The sequence below is a fragment of the Pelecanus crispus genome, chromosome 10, assembly GCF_030463565.1.
Source record: "Pelecanus crispus isolate bPelCri1 chromosome 10, bPelCri1.pri, whole genome shotgun sequence".
Classification (NCBI taxonomy): Eukaryota; Metazoa; Chordata; class Aves; order Pelecaniformes; family Pelecanidae; genus Pelecanus; species Pelecanus crispus.
In genome coordinates, this window is record NC_134652.1 from 39,183,496 (window position 1) to 39,205,934 (window position 22,439).

At 48.9% G+C, this 22,439-nt stretch overlaps 1 protein-coding gene across 1 annotated transcript; it reads left to right on the plus strand.

Annotated features, from left to right (window-relative positions):
• The first annotated feature begins 139 nt into the window (after positions 1–139).
• ERLIN1 (ER lipid raft associated 1) lies at positions 140–22,439 on the plus strand. The gene is given in 13 exon segments (XM_075717801.1): positions 140–178; positions 919–1,042; positions 2,325–2,406; positions 2,952–2,998; positions 9,427–9,488; positions 10,390–10,515; positions 11,601–11,674; positions 16,292–16,350; positions 17,394–17,485; positions 18,042–18,131; positions 18,461–18,540; positions 18,738–18,881; positions 18,883–22,439. Coding segments are annotated over 12 exon segments (1,092 nt in total). The 5' UTR covers positions 140–178; positions 919–929; the 3' UTR covers positions 19,006–22,439.

The following is a 22,439-nucleotide window of genomic DNA, read 5'->3' on the forward strand; positions in this document are numbered from 1 at the left end:
CAAGCAGTGTGTGACGGGCTCCCGCCTAGTTGGGCTTTCACCGAAACGAGTAACCTGCTTGTAGGAGAGACGCGACCTGCCTTGCCCGCTGCCCTCCCAGCGGCACCTGGAAAGGGAGTGGAGAGCGAAGGGTGGCAGCCGCGACTGCGCACGTGTGTCATATGAACGTATAGATTATGTATGTATATTTTAAATACAGATAACTGCAATAAACGCTGTGGCGAGACCTTAGCTGCGGGGGGGCGGGCCGTCGCCCTTACGCCGGTTGCCGAGCAACAAGGGCGGCGGCCGTGACGCCATCGGTAGGCGCCGCGCGGCGCGCCCGCTTCCCCCGCGACACGCCCCGCCGTGCTGGGGGGCGGGGGGACGCGAGCGGCGGCGCGTGCGCGGCGGGGCGGGCGCGGGGCCTCAGCCGCACGTGGGCACGCGGCGGCGGCAGGTACGGTCGCGCGCGGAGAGGGGGCGGGCCTGGGGCCTGAGGTGCCGGCGCCGTGCGGCTCCCGGGGCGGGGGGGGGGGCCCGGCGGGGGCCGTCAACGCCCACGGAAGCGGCCTGAGGTGCGGGCACCGGCAGGCCCGGGGGGGCCGCCGGCGGGCCCAGACGGGGCGGGGAGCAGCTCTGCGGGCCGCCGGCTCTCGCAAGGGCGGCTGCCGGCCCCCGGTGCGGCGGGCGTGCCTGCGCCGGCGGTCTTGTCAGGCGAAGGTCGCCGTGCGCGGCTGTGGTTGGCGTGAGGGGGGTGGCGCAGCGGGGTGCTCTCAGGCTGCTCCCTGGCTTTTTGGCCAAAAGCCGAGGAGGTTTTCTCATTGGAAAAGGGGCAGAGGCGCCGTCAGCGAGGGGCGGCGTTGAAGATCTCCGTGCAGGCGACGGAAAAGCGGCGGCCCCGGCGGGACGCTGGTGGTAACGCTCTCTGTCCCGCAGGTGATGTGAGGATGACCATGGCCCAGGCTGGAGCCGTAATCGCAGCTGCCGCGGGACTCCTCATCTTCTTCCTGTACTCCTCCATCCACAAGGTTGAGGAGGGGCATCTGGCTGTGTATTACAGGTACTGTGCCCTGCCAGCGCCTCGATGGCTTCTGCAGCCTTCCCTGAGTTTTTTGTCTCGCAGCTGGGATTCCCCCCTGGCCCCAGATCACCTGGGGAGGTGATCGCTCTCCTCTGTGTTTCCCTCCAGGTTTTGCCCCGAGGCAGACAGGCTGTGTTGTTTTTGCTTGCTTGCACCAGAAATGACGTGGGCCTGGGTAGCCTGGCTCTGTGCAGAATCATTACGAGTTTTGGTCTTTCTGAATCCTCAGCTACTTTTCCTCCCTCTCCTTTCCTCCCCCTTTCTGGGTCACAGTTTGGATTTCAAAGCTTAGAGAACCAAAGCTCCTGCTCCATCCAGTCTTTTCACGTCTGTTGATCTCTCCCTCTACTGTCGAGGGCTGTCACCACTGTCCCAACACTGTTGGCCAGCCAGAGTACCCACCTTGCTGTGGCTTTGAAATGGGTCTTCTCCCTGGCCCTGGGCTGAGTTTCACCTGGGGCTCGTACTGCCCTGAATAGCACCTGTAGAGCAACTTGTTGTCAGTCCATAACAGTGAGTGGTCATAGTCACTGAATGCCACATCTTGACTAGATTTTGCTTCAAATTTAAATAAAGAAACAGAGAAGTTCAGCAACAGCCTTTCTGCTTTTTTTGCCGTATCTGCTATATTTCTGTCCTGTCTCTTCTACCCTTCACACTCACCACCACAGGCCGGTTTCCTTTGCGCTGCTCTTTAATTACAAGTGTTTTGAACAGCACGGGCCCTTGTGGGATGCTGCAGGAGACCTTACTGCACTGTGAGGATCGATTGCTTAGAGCTCTCCTCTGTCTCCTGTCTTTTAACCACCTGCCAGTCCCCAGAAGAGTCTGTGGGTTTTCTTTGTGCTTTGGGTAAGGGACTGTGCCAAATACCTTGTGGAAATCCAAACCGGCGAGATCACATCAACTGCTGGATTTTTCCATGGTGACCAGTGAACTATTTAGAGAGGAAAATGTGTGTTCTTGAAGCTCTCTGCAATGTTGCAGTTGATGGAAGAATTTAGTGATATCTGCCTTCTCTAAAAGTTAATTGCTCACAGGACCAAAGCAAAGGATTGTTGAGTTGCAGCAGGCAAGCATCATGTGCAGTCAGCCCTTTTGTAGGGGAATTGGTGGCAAATTTGGTGCAGGTGAGTAATGTAATTTGCACTACCACAGCTGTGACCTCTAGTAGTTTGAATGTACTTGCTCTCAAAGCCAGCACTTAGACTATTTTCCACTTGCTTGAGCCTTTTCCCCGTTTTTCTCTCTCTCTCTGTAGGGGTGGTGCATTGTTAACTAGTCCGAGCGGACCAGGCTACCACATCATGCTCCCGTTCATTACCACATTCAAATCTGTGCAGGTTAGTATCTTGTCTTGGAAGAGGGGGTGTGGGAGCAGATGTCGGTAGGGATGTTGCTGGATGGGGCCGATTTGTGCAAGTGGTGTTTGCAGAGTGGCTCAGTAACATGGTAGTCGGAGCAACAGCTCCTAGGAAGCCCTTGGTTCCTTCTGCCTTAGGTGCCGGACCCAGCTGTGCACTGGGACTTGTCATTTTGGTGGAATCTCCACAATGTGTGTGAGCATTGCTTGGGACAGGAGATGTCTTGCTCTGGGAGGATGGACTGTGTGTGTGGCCCCAGTTGTTTCCCAGGAGAGCTGCAGGCCTTAGTGCTGCAGGAGCTGAGAGTAGGGAAATGAGCACAACTGCCTTTCTATCTCCCAAAAGGCAAGTTGAAAAGAAGTCTGTCTTCTGCCCACACCTGCAAAAGTCAGGAGGGAGGCAGAGGAGACATTTTTGGCTCTGTGTTCCCGTGTCATGGTTGTGAGAGTCTGGGCACAGCATGATCTTCCTGAAGAATGGAGAGGTTTTGTGAGCACTGGTTGGTTTTTTTTTTTTTATTTCAGACCACGTTGCAGACTGATGAAGTGAAAAATGTGCCTTGTGGGACAAGGTATGTTTTTCCTTTCTGTTTCTTCTGGCAATGAACACATGCGCTCTGTTGTGTAGTTTGCAGCTAGTCCTTTACAGTGCTGCGACAGAGAGGCTGAACAGTGAAGGCACATACCCTAAAATTAGTCCCAAACATGCACACATACGTTACACTTGGAAATAATAGAGCAGGCGGTATGGGAAGGAGTGCCCTTGCTTTTGCTGGAATTGATGTTTAGAGGGTATTTGCATTTATAGAGACATTTTCTTAATCTTTCTTGGTTTCTTCCCTTGATTACTCTGATAGCCTGTTGCTTGTGCTTTGGTCTGCCCTCTGCTTTGCAGTATTTCTAGTCTGAATTGTGTGGCCCCAGCAGTGGGCAAAAGTAAATGGTGAATGGGAGTCCTCCTGGTGGGAGATGGTTCATTTCAAAAACAGCTCATGAAAATGAGTCTCCTGGAATCATTTGGGCGTTTTTGGAATTGACGTTTGACCTGACATAAAGAGAGAGTGAGAAAGGATAAAGAACTCTATGCATGGGTGGCACCTGCCTGCTTCATAATTAAGCTGATCCCTTTGTCAGCACAGATCTGTATAATTTTAACAAGCGGAGCAGTAACAGGAGAGGGATAGTTGAGCTGGGTTGCAAATCCTGTTGTGTTGGTTCATTGACGAGTTGAAGTGATGACTGAATCTCTCTCTTAAGGAGAATCACCAGTTTTGTTTTTATCCTGGTCTTTTAGCTCTGGGTTACTCAACAATATTTCTTTCTTTTAAAAAAAAAAAAAGTCAGTATGACTTGATTGATAACACATAAGGACCATGTTGAAATTAAAAGTTGAACATCAGTGGCAACATTAATGAGGCAAAGTTAATTTTGATCCAGTTTAGCCCTTATTGAAATGAGTTCTTGGAACTATTCCTGTAGCAACTCATCAGACATCACTTGGGCTTAAATATTAACACCAAGTTCTCATGGGGCCTAGCTGATTTTAGTTTTAGATCTCAAACCTCTTTCAGGAGTGTCTGTAAATAATGCTAGTGTTCAGTGCTGCAGACAGGGCTTTGTGGTCAGGTGAAGATTCAAAGCGAAAAGTAATTGCAGGAAGGAGGAATAAGACTCACTATGTTCTGTATCAGTATCTTTTAAATGGCATAGTTAAAAATAAGTTATTGGAGCAGAGTTTTAGCGATGTGTTTAATGGCAACTTTTAGCTCCTAAGTAGCATAAATAGGAGTAATACTTCACCTGCCAGACGTTGTAAGATAGCATCATGTCTCTGGGGCAGGGATGGTGTGCTGCTGTCCTGCAAGCCTTCTCAGCAGACCAAGCAAAGCTTTCCGCTGAAGCTTAACCACATTAGACATGCTAACGCAGTCAAAAATAAAACTCTGCTGCTTTGACCCTGCATGAGCAGGGAGGTTGGACAAGATGAGCTCCAGAGGTCCCTGCCAGCCTTGACTATTCTGTGTGTCTGTGATTCAGGAGCTAAATATTCTGTTTAATTCTGTATAGTTAGTTCATTAAGTTCCTGTTACGTTTCAGCATTGTGGGATTCAGTTGTGTGTGATACAGGTGGTTGTGAAGTTACAGGTAATAAATGTGCTTTAAAACACCAAACAGCTGGTGAAGCAGTTCCTAGTTAATAATTGAATACACTTCAGACCAAAGGTCCTAGTAGCCCTGTCCATTTTTAAGGTGTTGCTGCAGGAGCCTTTAAATTTGCTGCACTTTGAATCAAAGTCTGCAGCTGCTCCATGCCAAAGCTTTGAATCCACATTTCTGTAGCAAAGCGTTAAGCTTATAAACAACAGATGGATCAAATCTGAAATTCTACTATCCCATTTCAAAGTTCATGACAAGAATAGATCCTAAAGCATTTAAATTTCTGTAATTGTATATTAAACCATCAGATTTTAAAGGCTGGGTTTCTCTTCCACCATATTCATATTCCTGTTCCCTGTATCCTCATCTACATTAGGAAGCTTGTGAACGACTGTGTGGGTGTCCCATCCCCAATTTCTGCCTTACCTGTCCCATTTATATTTGACAGCATTAAGTGAATACATTAAATACAGATTTTAAAATACTTTGGCACCAGGTGACTGTTTTTCATAAAACAGCTGTCACCCCAGAGACGGAAACCATTTCATTACAGCAGGAAGAATACGTATCTGCTCTAAGCTGTGAATTGCCTCTGGTGTCTGAGATTTCTGGCTTTTCCCAACAAGAAAATGTGTGCACAGTTCCTTGGAAAGTGCAGCAGTTTCCTCATGGCAGGTCTGCTGATCTCCAAAAACTGATGGAAAATCAGTTCAGTAAAATAGTTTTAGAAGAGCAAAGTGTTCCAAAGGACTGACTCAAAGAATTAATTGAGGATTAATATACTCATGAGTATATTAATTGTGGAATACAAAAAATGGGTTGAAAAAGGTGTCGTGCAAGTATTGCACGAGAGAATTAGGTAAGTAGCATTTTTTCTTATAAACTTAACTGGAAAGAATCATGCTAAATGTTGTACAGGTTTTTACAATTCCAAGAAACGGTAGATAGTCAGGACGCTAAGCAGTAATATTGCTCAAGCATTAGATGTTTACTTGCAAAGGTGTGAGAGTCATCTTGAGCTTGTGCTGCAGATCGTTGGCAGGAACGCAAACAGAGCACTGGAGGAATGCTGTTCTGGGACAGATCCCTGTTTCTTAGCCAGTCACATGGAAAAATGTGTCATGAATATTGCAAGTGGATGTATTGCATTAATCCCAGACCTGACCTTTAAGCCCAATTTTTGCATGCTCTGATTGTCTAACCTGGTCTGGTCTTGTTTGTGGTCAGCTCTAGCAATAAGAATTAAACCTTCGCCTTTTTTTTTTACAGCACCTTTTTTATGGCAACATCCTTCAGTTTTTCCTTTGACTTCTCCTGGCCTGGCATAAGCTAAAATCCTGAAATGTGTGAGGCTTTCTAAGGTCTACTGAAATGCTTGCTAGTGTATGTTAGTCCCCTGTACACTTTCACCTTGTCCTGTTGTCGTGGTTTAGTCCCAGCCAGCAACTAAGCACCACGCAGCCACTTGCTCACTCCCCCTGCCCCTGTGGGATGGGGGAGAGAATCAGAGGAGTAAGAGTGAGAAACACTCCTGGGTTGAGATAAGAGCAGTTTAATAATTGAAATGGAGTAAAGAAGTAGTAGTAATAATAACAATATAATAATAATAGTAGTAATAATGTACAAAGCAAGTGATGCACCATGCAATTGCTCACCATCTGCCGACCGATACCCAGACAGTTCCCGAGCAGTGATCGCTCCCCCCGGCCAACTCCCCCCAGTTTCTATACTGAGCATGACATCATATGGTATGGAATAGCCCTTTGGGCAGTTTGGATCAACTATTCTGGCTGTACCCACTCCCAGCTTCTTGTGTGCCTGGCAGAGCATGGGAAGCTGCAAAGTCCTTGACTAGTGTAAGCAGTACTGAGCAACAACTAAAACATTAGTGTGTTATCAGCATTATTCTCCTACTAAATCCAAACCACAGCACTATGCCAGCTATTAGGAAGAAACTTAACTCTATCCCAGCTGAAACCAGGACACCTGTAAAGTTAGGCACTATTGCTGCCTAATTATGCTTAAATTTCTCCCAGGTGCACATAGTCAATGCGTTGATCCTCCTTTCAGACTTCCTATGAATTTCTTCTTGTTCCTCCCTCCCTGACCAAAGAGCCTGCTCAACTCAGTGCTGCTCTGCCTGACCAGCCTCATGAGCAGCTCTGCAGTGAGGACCGTGCAGGGTGTGAGTAGCCCTTACAGAGGCTGCAAATGCCTGTGTTACACTGTGGAAACTGCAGTGGAGAGTTGCAAGCACTGGAAATCTCCTGGTAGGAGTCACCCTGCCTTGCATCTGGAAAGAAGCAGGCTTTGGCAAACAAAGATGTTTTGAGAGTGGTAGTGGCTTGGTAGAATGGAAAGAGCACTGAATGAGCCAGTGTTTAAGCTGTAGGTGCCAAAGGGCAAGGAAAGCAGCTGTGAATGATGAGAGTATTTGTACAGTTCCAGGTCAACAAGGTGTGTGAATCGCCCCAAATCAGTGCATGATGCTCTGCCAGAGCAACTGTCCCAAAACTGCCCAGGACTGTATCTCCTGCACGCCAGGAGTTTACTAACATCTTCTGGACCAGGCTGTTTGAGAGGAGGTCTTGTCTGAGATGCTCACTTTAAGGTCAGAGTGTTACAGTTCAGTTTGGCTCCTGGGTTTACAGCAGCAAGGTCCAGAGGGCCATCCCCATTGCACAATGTGAAATGATGATGGCTCCAGCAATTGGCTGGCTGGAAAACACAGTGTAAGTGCTTTGTAGGCTTGTTTTAACCTTAAGCCCACAGGGGGGAAATAGGTGGCCAGCGTATTTGGGCTCTGAGTGGCACCTGTTTCCTTGAGCGGCACCTGTTTCCTTGAAGCCACTGCCTGACCAGCAGGACTGATATAATTCACTTCTGCCCCACCCTGTTGACCCATGCTGGTTGAGATCCTTGGCAGGGTTGCTGTGGATGGTGTTGGTTGAGTCAGACGGGCAGCAGGCAGTCCCCTCTGGGCTGAGGTGCCAGCCTTTCTTCCACGTGAGGTGATGAGGGGTCGTGGGTTAGTCCTGCATAGTAAGCAGATTGTCTCGGGTGCTCTCTTTTTCCTTCTAACATCCCCATAAAATTGAAATGCCAAAACAACCCCAACATAAGGTGGTGCTGTGGAGGAGATTCTGGTGGAAGAAGCCCACGTGCTCTGCTTTGGTTCCTCACCAGGATACCTAGAAGATACCTCAAGATGGTAGCTAGGTTTCCCTGTCCTGGTGGAGATGTCGTGACTGGAACAAATCAGGAGGATGAAAGCAGGTTCAGAGGATCATGAGGAATGCTGTTGGATGTCCCCTGCAATAATAAATGGTCATTTTATTGGATATGGTGGGACAGTTAGAGTGTAGAACAGATGAGAGAAGAACACATATACCGTGCCATTATAACTGCTTGCACAGCCTACATACCTGTAAAAGATCCATAAGCCTATCTTATTTAAAAATAATAGTAACGTTTCTTAAGAGAGAGCCAGCAAGAATGACCATGGCCTAAAGAGAAATCCTGAGTGAAAAAGAGGTTAATACTCTTAACAGTAGTATCTCACTAGGAAGTAAGTCTCTCTTTAGCCACAAATACTTTTTTTGCTGGCCTGTCCCATCCGGCAGGCAAGTTCAGTCCACCATCAATGTTTTTACCTCGTAGCTTGCCATGAAGCAGGCAGGTTTGCAGAGCGAATGCAGGCAGTGCCTGGGAGACCTTTTCTAAAAGAGGACAGATGTGGACAAATTCAGGTGATTTTTCTGCAGACTTAGCTTTCAACTGCCAGAGATTAAGATCTGCAAAATAAGAAACCGAGTTTGCCATGGGGTTTATGTTTGAGTTAAAACACCACAGAGACTAAGTCTGGAAATGTGTGAGGTCTGCTGCTGGGGATCAGCTGTCCCTAAACAGTTTCTGCTTAAAGCTTCTTGTTTGTGATTTGCCTTTTCCCTGAGGACAAAATGGCAAGAGTGCTTTAAAAATACGCTCTCGAGAGACTTACGAGCTGTTGAAAATTAAGGGTTTTTTTCTTCACTGTAGAGTTTGTGCTTTTCCCTTGTGCTGCAGGTACCCAGGAGTGGGCACGACCTGCTGAAAGCCATGTCAGTAAGAGCAGAGGCTGGGGTCAAGGCCTACCTCTGATTCCCTCTTTTCTCTGCCGGTCTGGCAGCAGATGATCCCTTGGGGAGAGGGCTGCCTGCAGGCCTCTTCCAATGAGGTGTCTGGAGCTTCTTGACAGTGCACGTGCCTGGGCGCAGGTGCACAGTTGCAGTGTTGCGGGAGGGCTGTTTGCAACATGGCATTGATGCAGGGAATGTGAATTAAAGTCTGTTACGTGCTTTGTTTCTTCCTTTCTAACAGGGGCCTTGTCAGGTTCCTGCTGGAGTTAGTAAATGCATGAACTTAAACTAGGGGCTTTTCTGTTTAGAATGTATTTGCTGCCTAGAAGAGCTGTGGTGCGTCTGCAGTTTGTGTCTGCTCTGCTGCTTGCAGGCATCGTCCACTGTCCTTGTTGCCTTCCCTTCATTGTGCTGGACTCCTCCTTTCTGATAGTTGCAGCTGCATTCCTGTTCAAAAACGTTTTCCTTTTGCTGGCTAAGTAGGAGATAGCAAAGTGAAGCAGAAGTGCTTTGCAGACTTGCTGGAGCACGCTTTTGATTTATGCAGAGAGTGGGACCAGTCTGTACAAAGCTGGGGTTTGTTGCCATCTAATTGCAAAGTGCTCAAGGAGTCAGAATTGTTCTGGGTGAGTTTAGTAAAAGAGGAAAAAGATGACTTTGCTTTAAATATGGACCACTGTTAACAGTTGCAGTAATAATTCATGAATTCTCTTTTTCACTTACAGTGGCGGTGTTATGATCTACATTGACCGAATAGAAGTTGTGAATAAATTGGCACCGTATGCAGGTATTTCCCGTCCTGTTTCAACAAGCAGTGCTGTGGCTGTCTTCACTCCTCCTGTAGCCTCTCTGTCTTGGTTTGCAAGACTTCCATTTTCTGCGTCTTGTTATCCTTATGGTTCCCAGTACCGTAGCACTTAGTTTCATGCATGTGTCTGCAAGCTTTTCAAAGAGCCGCAGATTTGCAAAGATGAAAATTAATTCTGGGATTGCTTCTCCCCTGTACATTTAGAAATGTGATGGGTACTCAAGCAGTCCTATTTCTTGCTGCTGAAGGGGAGACCAGCTGTGAAACTAAATACATGAGACAAAGCCCCCAGGTGCTGGCCAGCTCAGCTCCCGGGGAAATTACAAAGGCAAAGCCTGCGTAGGAGCCTCTTACCTTCTCATTTCACGAGCTGCTGAACCAAGGACCCACACAGCTTTTTTTTTCAGCAGCACAGCTTAATGCAAAACGCTAGCGTTATTGAGGCATTGAAGGGTGAATTCATGTTGTAATTGTGGGAATGATACTTGTTTTCATGTTACAGTAGTATCTGTTCCTATGCATGCAGCTCCTGGACAGGCTTTACTGTTTCATTTATTTATGCAGATCAAAAAACAGGACCATGCAGTATATCTGCTCTTCAGAGTCATATAATCCCAGCAGCACTGGTGAAGGGGACCTCTGCAGGTTTCTCCTCTGACCTCCCTCCCACTCACAACAGGCTTCTCGCTAATAGCTGGGCAGGGCAGCTGTGGCTTTGTCCAGCCAAGTCCTGAAAACTCCCAAGGGTGGAGACCCCCCACCCACCTGTCCCAGTGCTGCACTGCTTTCCTAACACCCTGAGCTGCTGTTTTGTGGTTGTGGCATTGCAGAAAGGAGCACATGTCAGTAGTGACCTGTGATAATTCTCTTACTTCCTCAGTGTACGATATTGTGAGAAACTACACTGCAGACTACGATAAGACCTTGATCTTCAATAAAATTCATCATGAACTGAATCAGTTCTGCAGTGCCCATACTCTGCAGGAAGTATACATTGAGCTGTTCGGTAAGTGGATTGGAGTTGCAGTCTAGAATCCAGCTCCTTATATATCCATATGTCATTTCCTCTGTAACTTTACACTTTAATGATTCAGATTTCTTTGTCTTTCCATATCTGCACATGGGAATTTGATTTTGGTCCTTTTCCACTTAAGTCTAAATTCTGGACGCACAAAGTAGCCACTCTGCTCTTGCACGTGCAATCATTCCCATTGCCTTCACTATGACGATGGTTTTGCCTTGTCTACTTCTACTTTTAGGCCCCTGTTCTGTTGTTGAATTGACTTTTTTACTTTAAAAGCTTCCTTCTGGCTGTTTTCAGCAAGTGAGAGCCAGAAGGCACATGCTCTCAGTTCATTGCAGTGCTCTAGTTTTTTCAGAAGGTGGTAGCAGTGGTTCAGGAATGAGCAAATTTAGTGTTCTCCTTCTTGGTACCTACCTGCACTCCCAAAGACATAACAGAGTCACATTCCTTCTTGAGCAGGGGAAAATGGGTTTATGGAAGACAAAAGGTTGCCATAGTTTTAATATTAAGAGATTGTCAATCTTTGAATGCTGTACTCAGGCTTGCCAATTATCCATAGTCAGAGAGGAGTTTCCTGATACTGCATGGAGCTTAATCCCTTCATAACTGGCTGTTTCTATGGAAAGATCTTCCTGAAGCTTGGAAGTGACAAAAATGCATTTTTTCAGTAGCAAGTACTGGATCCTGCAAGTCCCTAGAGACTTAAAGGCAGAGCTTGCTGCAGGCAGCAGGGTTGGTGTGGCTCTGGCTAGGAAGGCATAGACTTCTACCTCAGGCTCTGGGTACTTTTTCTTGCTGCGATGCTGAAAGCCATTTGCCTGCAGCTCAGATACCATGAGTTCATCAATAGCTGAACCTTTCTAGAGACACTAGTGTATGGCTTTCCTCTTGGGAACATTTTCCAGGGGGTGTGGGAAGGGAAACAATGTGCCAAATGATCTGAAAATGAGTCTTTAGCTTACACCAGAGAGATACCTGCTCTTCAAGGCCAGCTGACTCTCTGCCACACAAGCTGTAGGAGAAATGATGATAAGCTAAGTGGTGTCTCTCTTGTCCTCCAAACACAGATCAGATAGATGAGAATCTGAAGTTGGCACTGCAGAAGGATCTCAATGTCATGGCACCAGGTCTCACTATCCAGGTAGGTTCATTCCCTAACAAAGATTAGTCTTTTTTTCTACTTCTAATTTGCTCACCTTTCACTAGATTGATGAGGTTTCTTGCTTTGGTTTTCCACATAATGTGAAATAGTTGAGTTGAGGTTTGTCAGTGGTCACTGTCCCTATGACAGTGACCACTTCTAAGTGCTAGTTTTATGTTAGGGGAAGACCTGCAGAATAGAGAAAAGGACATTGCAGGCCACAGACCTGCAGGTACTGGATTTAATTTTCAAAGAACAAGAAAGTGTTTTTCTTTAAACTACCTTTGGCACCGCTGCAGAGCTGGGCGCTCCAGTGTGCCAGTGCAGTTCCTACAGGTAATTGCAAAATAAAAGAGATCTTCATCTTCTCTGCGCTTGTACCAGAGATGGGGAAAGATGTTATATCTTAAGTCATTTTCTGCTTACACTTAACATTGGAAAATCATGTTTAATCTTAGCTGGGCTGTGGGACATTCTGGCTTTTTGGCATGTTGAAGTTCAGGGCAATCAACTGAGAAAAATATACCTTAGGCTCGCAAGGGCTAAGATGGAAATCTCTGGAGATTTCCACTGTAGGGAAGAGTGAGACCAAATCTGTTTTGCCGTTCTTGTTGCTACGTTTAGCTAGGCTGGCTGGCTGCATGCAAGGAGGGAAAGCCTCCCGTTGCAGCACATGAAATGCTACGGTAAATACTGTGCTGCTTTGCAGCTCATTTGTGCATAGGCTTGCTCTATTTTGATGAGGGTGAACCACAGGCAGTGTCTTGTCACAAAAGTTGAGATGGCAGCGCTCTTCCAAATGTCCAAGTTAACTTGCAGCTGTGTAACCCGGATTAACTTAACTCTACCTAGAACTGAATTGTTTTATGAGCTCTAAGGGAAATAATTCTGTATTTGGGCATAATGCTTTCCTCTTGAAGAGCATGTTTGCATGCATGAGTACTTCAGAGATCGCTGACAATTCATTTTTGAAAGAAGTGACACAGAAAATAACTCATTGTTGAAAAGATGCTGTTAGGGGGAATTAACAGCATTTATTTCTAGGTTTATTAAAACTAGTGTATATGAAATCTTCACAAGCCCTCCAAGCTGCCTGATGGAAAACATTCTTTCCTAACTGGAATGGTGGCCACAGCCTGAAGAGAAGTAGAGGCCGGTGGATGATAAGAAGTGTCTAGGGGTAGTGTCATAGGGGAGGCTCCTGTGCTTTCCCTGTGAAAGCAGGACACCCTGGGGCTTGTCTCAAGTGTCTGGACAAAACACACACACACATGCTGGGAAAAAAACTTGAGAAACCGGAAATCCATGTGTTTGCAGTCCCAGGGCCTGGTGGGATAGCTCACCTGAGTGCAGAGCTGCTGTGGATGGGTACATGCTCTCTAGGGAGGACAGGCTGAGAAGGTGAGGTAGCAGGGTTGTGCTGCCTGCAAAAGACTGGCTCAAATCATGTGGAGCTTTGCTTTGGGATGGATGAGGAACAGCTTAGATAAGAGTCAATATAGGTAAGAATCAGACCAACCTGGAGGATCACATGGTCTTTGTCTGCTGCAGACCACCCAGTTAGTAAGATGATGTAGGTAAAGCTGTGTAGAAGACCAGAGGAAACCTCATGATCACAGACCCTAGTACTTACGGGGGTCTCTGACCACCTCAGTGTCCGCTGGAAGGGCAGTAGGGCTGGGTGCAAGCCATGCGGGATGTTTCTGAAGCGTGTTGAACACAGGTTTTGGCAGTGGTGAGCAAAGCTCACTGGGGAGATGCTCTGCTGGACCTTTTAGAAACAAGGAAGAACTGGTTGAGAGGTGAAGTCTGGTAGCAGTGTGAGCTGTAGCCGCTGTAAGATGGTGAGTTCAAGGTTCTTGGAGGAATGAGGTGAACCAGAAGAATTACGGGCCTGGGCTTAAGGAGAACAGAACTCGGTTTGTGCGAGATGTGCTTGGTGGGGTCCTGTGGGAGACTGCCCTGGTCAGCAAAGGAGGCCAGGAGGCCCTACATCATTGCCAAGGACACCCCAAAGTGTGGAAAGTCAAGGAGGTGAGGCAGGAGGCCGGTGTGGATGAACAAGGAGCTCCTGACTGAGCTGAAAAGCAGAAAGGAAGCTCACAAAAGGTGGAGTAGGGATAGATGAGCTGGGAGCAATAAACCTAGTTGGACTGAGAGGGCATGGACAGAGTTAGGAAAACCAAAGCTCAGCTAGGCTTGGACCTAATGATGGCTGTGTAGGGCAACCCAGAGTGCTTCTGAGGTGCATCCACAGCAAAAGGAAGCTGTGGAGCAAGGGACATAGTGACCAAGGACTTGGAAAAGGCTGAACGCCACCTTTGACTTCTTTCTGGCAAGGTCTATCCTTGGGCCTCCCCGTTCCTTACCCTTGCAGCAGAGTCTGCAGAGGTGAAGCATTATCCACAGTGCTGAGTTGCTGGCCCACACCATCGTGAAGCCACTCTCTTAGTTTTGAAAGATGGCGGTGCTCAAGAAAGGTCCCTAATAACTGGAAATAGGCAAATGTCACTCACGCATTAAGGATGAGGATCAACAGGAGAGGAGAAGCACCGTACCATCAGCCTATTCCCATTTTCTGCAACGTTTAGATTGCCATCTCAGTGGCTTTCAACTGCACTCTTAGTTTGTTGGCATCTCTTATACTGGGTTCCCCACACTGGAATAACATTGCCTTCAACCTGGTGCTGAGCTTTTGCCAGCACAGATCAGGATGTGGCTGGACTTCATGGCCACAGGAAGAAGATGCTGTCATATAATCAGCTTGTTTTTTGATTCCTTCATGCTCTTTTTTGCAAAGCTGTTGCTCAGCCAGTTAGTTCCCGTGTCTCCCAATGCCTTAACATTTGATTATTAACAGTACTGACAGTGCACAGTAGTGTTTCCACCTAGGAGATTGAAGTAGATCTCACCGTTAAATAGGTTGAGCCATTGGCTTGAAAAAGAAGCAGCTAGTGGAGATTTTCAAAGACCTGGTGGCTTTCCTGATTACAGGGGAATCTTTGCCTATGTTGGAAAAGCCATGCTTCTGGAAACCAATCTTTGCTTTGGTGCAGAGGGTATTATAGAGGTAGAAAGAATATCCCCCTGCGTACCCTGTGGTGGCTGCTGAGGTGAGCGTTCTGTGTGTGGTACCTTTCTAGGGACTTGGTAGGAGCTTAGAAAAATCCTTTCACTGAAGGATGTTCTGGTCTGATGTCCCATAAATCTGCTTTCTTCGCTCCTTCAGAGAAGCAGCAGCATTGGGGTTGTTCAGCCTGGAGAAGAAAAGGTTGCCAGGAGACCTTATTGCGGCCTTTCAATGTATAAGAGGGCTTTTTACCAAGGCCTGTAGTGAGAGGACAAGGGACAATGGTTTTAAACTGAAAGAGGGGAGGTTTAGATTGGATACAAGGAAGAAATGTTTTACGATAAGGGTGATGAGGACACTGGAACAGATTGCCCAGAGAAGTTGTGGATGCCCCATCAGTGGAAGTGTTCAAGGTCAGGTCGGACGGGCCTTTGAGCTACCTGATCTAGTGGAAGGTGTCCCTGCCTGTGGCCAGAGGGGGTTGGACTGCATGATCTTGGAAGGTCCTTTCTAATGCAAACCATTCTGTGATTCCCGAGTGTCCTGCTTTGATGACAGGCTGGCTCCTTCTCCCCAGGCAGGGTGTGTTTGCCACGCAGGGTGCCTGTCACGTGGAAGCGGTTCCCTTTTTGCACTGCATACGAAGACTTGTCTGAACGTGTGTGTATCCCATTCCCCTCTGTGGAAGCCCTCTGGTTCTTTGCAGACTTACCCCAGAGAGAAGCAGCAGGTTCAGCACTAGATCTACAGTGGAGATGGAGCAGGAGGGTCGTGAAGCAATTTTACAGCCGTGGACTCAATCTGCATCTCCCAAAGCTTGGTAATAAGCCACACAACATGCCAGCTGAGCAGCAGTAGCTCCTGGTCTTGCCTCTGGAGGTGTTTCCCATATATTTCAGAGGGAGTCTTCCGCAGAGCAGCTTAGCGGCTGTTTCTGGCATGTACCTGAGTATTGCTGTCAGCATCGCCGTGCACATCACTCTTGACGATCTGCAGTTGCAAACAACAGCAGTCCCCAGCTGCCATCCGTGCCCTGCTGCTCTCCCCTGTCTTTGCTGATATGTCTCTCATTGTGTTGTCACTTTTGCAAGCTTTTCTCCTGGAAAACCCATTCCTGAGCTCGTAGCCTTGCCTCTGTTTTGCAAGTCTCACTCCTGCAATTTAATTTCTTTGGGTTTGTGAGCCCCTTTCTTGAGCAGTACTTTGGGAAGTGTTGTCTGATGATGTTTGAAGAGTCTTTGGGGTGGGAAGATAAGCTGCTTTTAACAAAGGTGGTGGAACTCTTCAGGAGTCTATTCTGCAGGCCTTACTTGATCGCTTAGGTGCCGTAAAAGATGCAAAGACAGGAAATACAGATGTAAGGCACCTCTGTGAGAGTGACTGTGCCCAGCTGTGTTGTACAAGAGGATTGGGAACCATTATGTGTGGTCTTGGATCAATGTGGAGATGTCCAGAGCACTACAGCTGGTTTTGCACAGACATTTCTTAGTTACTCAGCTCTCATCAAAACGTTTAATTTAAAATACTCACTTTTTCTTTTTTCATAGGCTGTGCGTGTTACAAAACCCAAAATCCCAGAAGCCATCCGAAGAAATTTTGAGCTAATGTGAGTAGCTGTACATCAAATTGTATGCATTGGTTTTGAGGGTCCAGCACAGGCATAATGCTATTAGAAAGCTCTTAGCTGGTGCTCAGAAGGTGAGAGGTGGGCTCTAGTCAGCGTGTGGTCGGCTAGGTGCGCTTGTGCTTTCTGTTTCTCCATTTCCATGGCTCTTTCACCTTGAAGCCTTTCAGCCCTTCACAAAGATGGTTGGTTGTGTGTACAGAGTCCGTATCAAGGCTATGTCCCTACTGCTTTATGTAGAGGGGACGCTGGTGTGATGCAGAGAACCTGTAGAAGACTTGTAAACTGAATTCAGGGCTCAGGGGTCTTGATGTCTCACCCATAAGCTCCCCTCCAGCTAACTCACAGAATTGCAGACAGATTTTAGTCCCATACGTACTGATGGAGATCTCCTGTCCAAGCCCTTTCCCAAAACAGGGCCAATGCCACAGCTGCGGCAGGTCGATGGGGGCTGTGTCCAGGCATCCTTGGGGATGGGGATCCCCCACTGCTCGAGACCCCGTCCCAGGGATGCCCCGCTCACATGGGGACAAGCTGTTTCCTTGGGTTTCCTGTGCTGCAGCTGTGCCGGTGCCTCTGGGGCTCTTGCTGTGCCCCTCCAGAGTCCAGCCCTGGCATCTCAGGGGCTCCTTTGGGCAGGCAGAGATGCCATTGGGTCCCACTTCACCTCCTCATCTCCGTCTGAGCAAGCCCAGCTCCCACAGCCTCTCCTCACATGCCCTGGCCTCCACCCTACATCTGCAGTAGCCCTGCACTGGACTTGCTCCTCATCCTGAGGGCCTCAAACCGTATATAGCATCCAGATGTGGCCTCACCAGTGCCAAATAGAGAAGGGGGAATAATACCTTCCTTTGACCTGCTGGCTATGCATGTGCTCATACAGCTGAAGACAGAGCTAGTCCTCATGGCTGTGAGGACATGATGCTGGCAACTGGTTGGCTTCTTGTCCCTCTGGCCTCTCATGCCCTGGTTTACAGAGCTGCTCCCAGCTCTATTTCCCTCTGATAACGTTTCTCACCCTGCAGGGAGGCTGAGAAGACCAAGCTGCTGATCGCAGCCCAGAAGCAGAAGGTAGTAGAGAAGGAGGCAGAGACAGACCGGAAGAAAGCGCTCATTGGTATGTCACCAGCTGGGAGTACTAGTGGATGGGGGCCAGACTGAATTTCCATTCCTACCTCCCCCAGTAAGCTAGGGTAGGATGTTGTCTTGCATTGCTGACGGCTCCCTGAAGGAAGCACAGCCTGGCTGCACCAGCAGTCATTTAGAAAATATGAATGTTTGTGCTGCTGTGTCCATGTCCCACCTCCCTCCCCATAGCAGCAGAGCAGTGAATACCTCTGTCCTACAGGGGGGCTCCTGCTACAGCAGGCCAAGAGGTAACAGCTCTGCCAGAAAAACTGGCTGGGCTTGAAGCTAAATGTCCCTGTGCCAGGGGGAATCACACTTGTAAAAGGGATGTCAGCCAGTGCCGCTCTAGAAATGTCAGCCCTGTTTTCTTTCTGTAACTGTATTGCTTGGAGTACAAGCTGGCACTGTAGGACCCAAGCAGAAAGGGAGGCAGCAGAGAGCAAACTACTTGGCATAGCAAATCCTGCGACCAGGTGCTGGGGTCAGGGTGCTGATGCTCGAGCCCTGAGAATTGAATGTCTGAGCTGAGCCTGTTGTGATTGCAGAGGCAGAGAAGGCTGCTCAGGTGGCCAGGATTCACTATCAACAGAAGATTATGGAGAAGGAAACGGAGAAGCTAATTTCTGAGATTGAAGGTAACTGTGGTGCTGGCATGCTGCTGGGGTCGTGTTCTAGCTGAGGGTGGCAGCAGGTAGAGGAACCTTAGAACTGAGCTGATAGGCATTGCCATCCTGCAAAAATAATAAAGGGTGCAGTAGTGCAAGGTTATGCGCTGGGGTCATTCCTCCCCTTTGCAGGTACCTCTCCAAGAAGCCAGCAGTGCAGGTACACGGGCAGCCAGGCTGTGTCATGGGCACACCTGGGTCAGCTCGTCCCAGTGGGACAAAGGCTCAGGTGCTCCATGTGATGGGGCTATTTGCTTGCTAATGCTTCTTTTCCTGTCTGTCCTCTGTTGCTGTGTTAGATGCTGCATTCCTAGCAAGAGAGAAGGCAAAAGCTGATGCGGAGTACTACACTGCTCGGAAGCTGGCTGATTCCAACAAGGTGAGCACTTGAAAGCTGGTCAGAAAAGGACTTGCTTACACTTTTCCTCTGCACAGGAGATTAGGTTCAGGTGGGCAGCACTGGGAAAACACTTGATTTAACAGCCCACACCCCAGGAAGCAGCTGCCTGAGATGAAATCTAATGATGTGGGGCCCAGAAGGTTGTCTCTTATGGTCTCTGGTTTCTCTTTTTGTAGCTGAAACTTACCCCTGAGTATCTGGAACTAAAGAAATACCAAGCGATAGCTGCGAACAGCAAGCTGTATTTTGGTGACCGCATTCCCAACGTGTTTCTGGATTCCTGTGCCTTCCAGCAAGCCAATCTGAGGACTGCCCAAGAAACAAACCTTCCTTCACAGGAGGCCCCAGAGACCTCTGGAGAAAGCCACCTCAGAGCAAAGGAAAACACTGGCTGACAGAGGTAGAAAGATACCTGGTATAGCTCAACAGCTAGCCTGGCTGTGAATGGGGATGTTGCACTGTGCTGGTGGGGCAGATGCAGCGCATGTGTGGACATCTTGTGTATAGGTGGCAGTTGGGTTGATTTTCTTCTAGCAACACATTGCAAGTGCTCTGCCTCTTCCGTTTCTTCCCCTATTAAATTGGTGCTTCCAAATGAGGGATAATCCTGTACTAACATACCTATACTGGAATATTAAAAGACAGACACCAGGAAAGCCTTCTGCAGTAGGTGCAATTATTTAGCAAGCATTACTCTGGAGGTAGGAGATGTGGCTTTGAGTGCTATGTTGCTGCACACTGGTCATTCCCCAGTGCTCCTTGCTGAGGCCAAGTGAAGAGGTTTCCTTCATCCTGTCGATGAAGCTTCGCTTTGTGGACTCGGAGGCAGGTTTCTACCAGCGCTATCTAACTCTTCTCAAGGACTCCAGTGGAGTGGGCTCTCCTTAGCCAGTGGAGGCTGCGTGTTCCTGCTCAGGGCGAGGCGTGGTTTGGTGTGGAATAGGTTATTTCAGTAGGATCTGCATAACCATAATCATCTTTCCTGTAGGCAGTGGCACTAGGTAACAACTCGGAGCAAGCAATCTCTAACAGGCTTCTGTAACTCTCCCTTTCCAAGCAAGAGGCTCACGCAGGCTGCCTGTGACTGACTGTAGTACGTTTCGGATGGGTGGCTGGGTCTCACCTTGCACCCTAAACCAGATTTCAGAGTGCATGGAGCACCTCCAAGCTGCTGGTTGGGAACAGAGCTGGGAAATCTTTGCTCGGACCCCAGCCTCCCTGTAGGTCTTTTCACCAGGGAAAGGGGGCTGAATTTCCACTGCTCTGCCTTGCTGGCAAAGCGAAGGGGAAGAGAAGAGTTGAAGGGACCCTGCTCTGCTTGCAGATCAGATGTTTGACACCTCAGCTGCAAAGTGGGTGAGGCATCACTGCTCCCCAGTGCAAAATCCACTGCTCCAAGGAGTGGGACCTCCCTCGTGTGTCCTTGAACAGCTGCGGTGGGGAGTCTGTCGCTGGCCCTCTCGTCACTGGCCAGGCTTTGCTGTGTTGCAGGGCTTTTGACTCACGGGCACTGCTGGCAGGGTGATCTTTTCTCCTGGTGTGCGTTGTAATATATCCAACCTCTGCTCCATGTGTGCCACTGCAGGGTGAGAGAAAGAGATGTGCTCAGGGGGCAAATCTGGTACGATCTCTTTCCTCTTTTCCTCTGTCCTCCCCTTTGTCTGTGAGGATGTGCTTGTTTCTAGGACCTGTTTCTCATATTCTGCAATGATCCCAGAAGATGATGGCTGGGGAAGCAACTGGCAAGAGCTTGAGCTGGAACGCTGTTCCTCAGCTGGTAGCACCACAGCATTGCCTGCCTCTGAACCCACTGCATGATCAGAGCCTGCCTCTTCTCTGCCAGCCTGGGATATCTGTATGTTCATCCGGCTTTCCTGTCCCCTCAGGTGCAGCCAGGTGCCGCGCTCGGCCCAGCGTGGTTCACTGGACAGGCCGGCTGGTGCTGGCGTTCAGATCTGCTGTCCCTGGCACCATCTGCAACCTCATGGCAAGGGAAGGAACATGCTTAGCTTTTGCCTTGGTGAAACACTCAACCCAAAACAAATGGCCTGAACTTCTCCTCTGCTAATGATTTGTCCAAATGAATTGTGGGCTTCAGGCTTTCCAGTGCTGATTTCCTATCCTATGTGGCTTGACACGGAGGATGGCAGTCTCTCTCCTCAAGGAAGTTTGGTAACATATGGTGCCTTATGCTGTCCCGGCTCCTGCCCTGGCTGCCTCTCCTCCAACTCTGGGGCAGAGCAGGGATGCATTGACCCTGCTTCTCCTGCTGCTGGCCAGCTTGGCTGTGGGACTTTGCAGCAGTTTCAGGTGGTCTTTCTTTCCTCCATCTGTCTGCAAGCTCCCAAGGCCTGGCTGGTGCTCTGCTCGAGGGTACCAGCTCCTCTTCAAACCCAGCCACGGCAGGAGCCAGGGACCAGGACCCTGCCCCAGTACGAGGCCAGCTGAAGGTGCTGAGCACCAATCCCAGCTTCCAGGGATGTGGTGAGTGAGCATGCTTCCTCGTGCTCTGAGGGTGAGAGGAAGGGTACTGCTGTTGCCAGGAGGAGAGGTTTCTCCAGTTTTTGTTGCACACAGCTGGTGCACAGGCATTGTGGCACAGCCACGTGCCTTGCAGATCCCAACATGGGGAGCACTAAGCCAAGCTTTTGTGTGGCGGGGCTCATCTTCACCTGCCCAAGTCTTGGGCAAACAGTGCCCCCCTGGTGAAGAGCAGCCTTCAAAGGACACTGGTGGGCAGAGGAGCAGGAAGGATGTCTGCATGTCATGCTGGAAGGCAGCTCAGCCAGCAGGCAGGGCAGAGCTGAAACCCATGGCTGATGGCAAAAGAGAAGCGGGCAGGCACAGCGTTAGCCCCATTAGACTCTGCAGTGCCCTCCCCAGGGGAGGGGTATGAGGACAGATAGGGGATGGCGGCATATTTCATAGCTGTGGTGGTTGAAATGTCTCCTGAAAGTACTGTCTGACTCGCAAGGTCCCCTTTCTCCTCTGGGAAGGGCTTTGAGGAGCCAGTGGAGTTGCATCTCTTTGACCTTCCACCTCCTCGGTGTTGCTGGCTTGCAGCAGCCACTTTGGTTGAATTTTGAGACAAAGGCAGGCTTTTTAGAACAGAAGCACTCCTGGAGGAGACTTGTTTCCCTGTGGTACTCACTGGGGTTGGGCACTACCCAGTGCTGGCATCAAACCAAGTGGACAGGGTAGGTTCTGCCAGCTGGAGATGACAGGAAGCAAAGGGCATGAGGGGAACTACTAGAAGCAATAAGCAAACAGCTCACAGCTCTCCTGCAGTGATCAGAGTGAGATCCCTGTGCGGGGAGCTGGAAATCATTCCAGGCCACTGCAGGAAGGACTGCTTCCCTTTGGATCTGAGCCTTGCTGGGCCTCCCTGCAGCTGTCCAGGTGGATTTGCCATGAGTGGCTGTCACTCTGGCTAAATGTCATCCTGCGTTAGCCACCTCTTACCATGTGGTCTGAGGGACACCTGGGCATGCTCCTGGAGTTTGAAGTCCTGCAGCAACGTGTGCGTGATGCTCAGTGCCTTCTGCAAAAGCCTCCTCCATCCCTCTCTGCTTTGCCAGCCACCGCTTCAGAAGCCTGAGTAGGTGTGCAAGAGGAGGGAATCGCCATGGCTTTGACACCTCAGTCTGGGCTTTGTTTCTCTCTGAGCTGGGAGCTGCAGAGCAGAAAGATGGGTGCAACTGGGAACGTGGGTTTGAACTGTTTTTTCTCTCTGTTCAAAAGGCCTTTGAGCTCGTGTGACTAAAGGGGTCTGCCACTGGATCTGCACTTTCTTTAAGGAAACACGATACATATGTTCAAGTTTACATGCACAGTGTTAAGTTCTTTTGATAAAGCAGAATAAAACTATTTTGTTACCA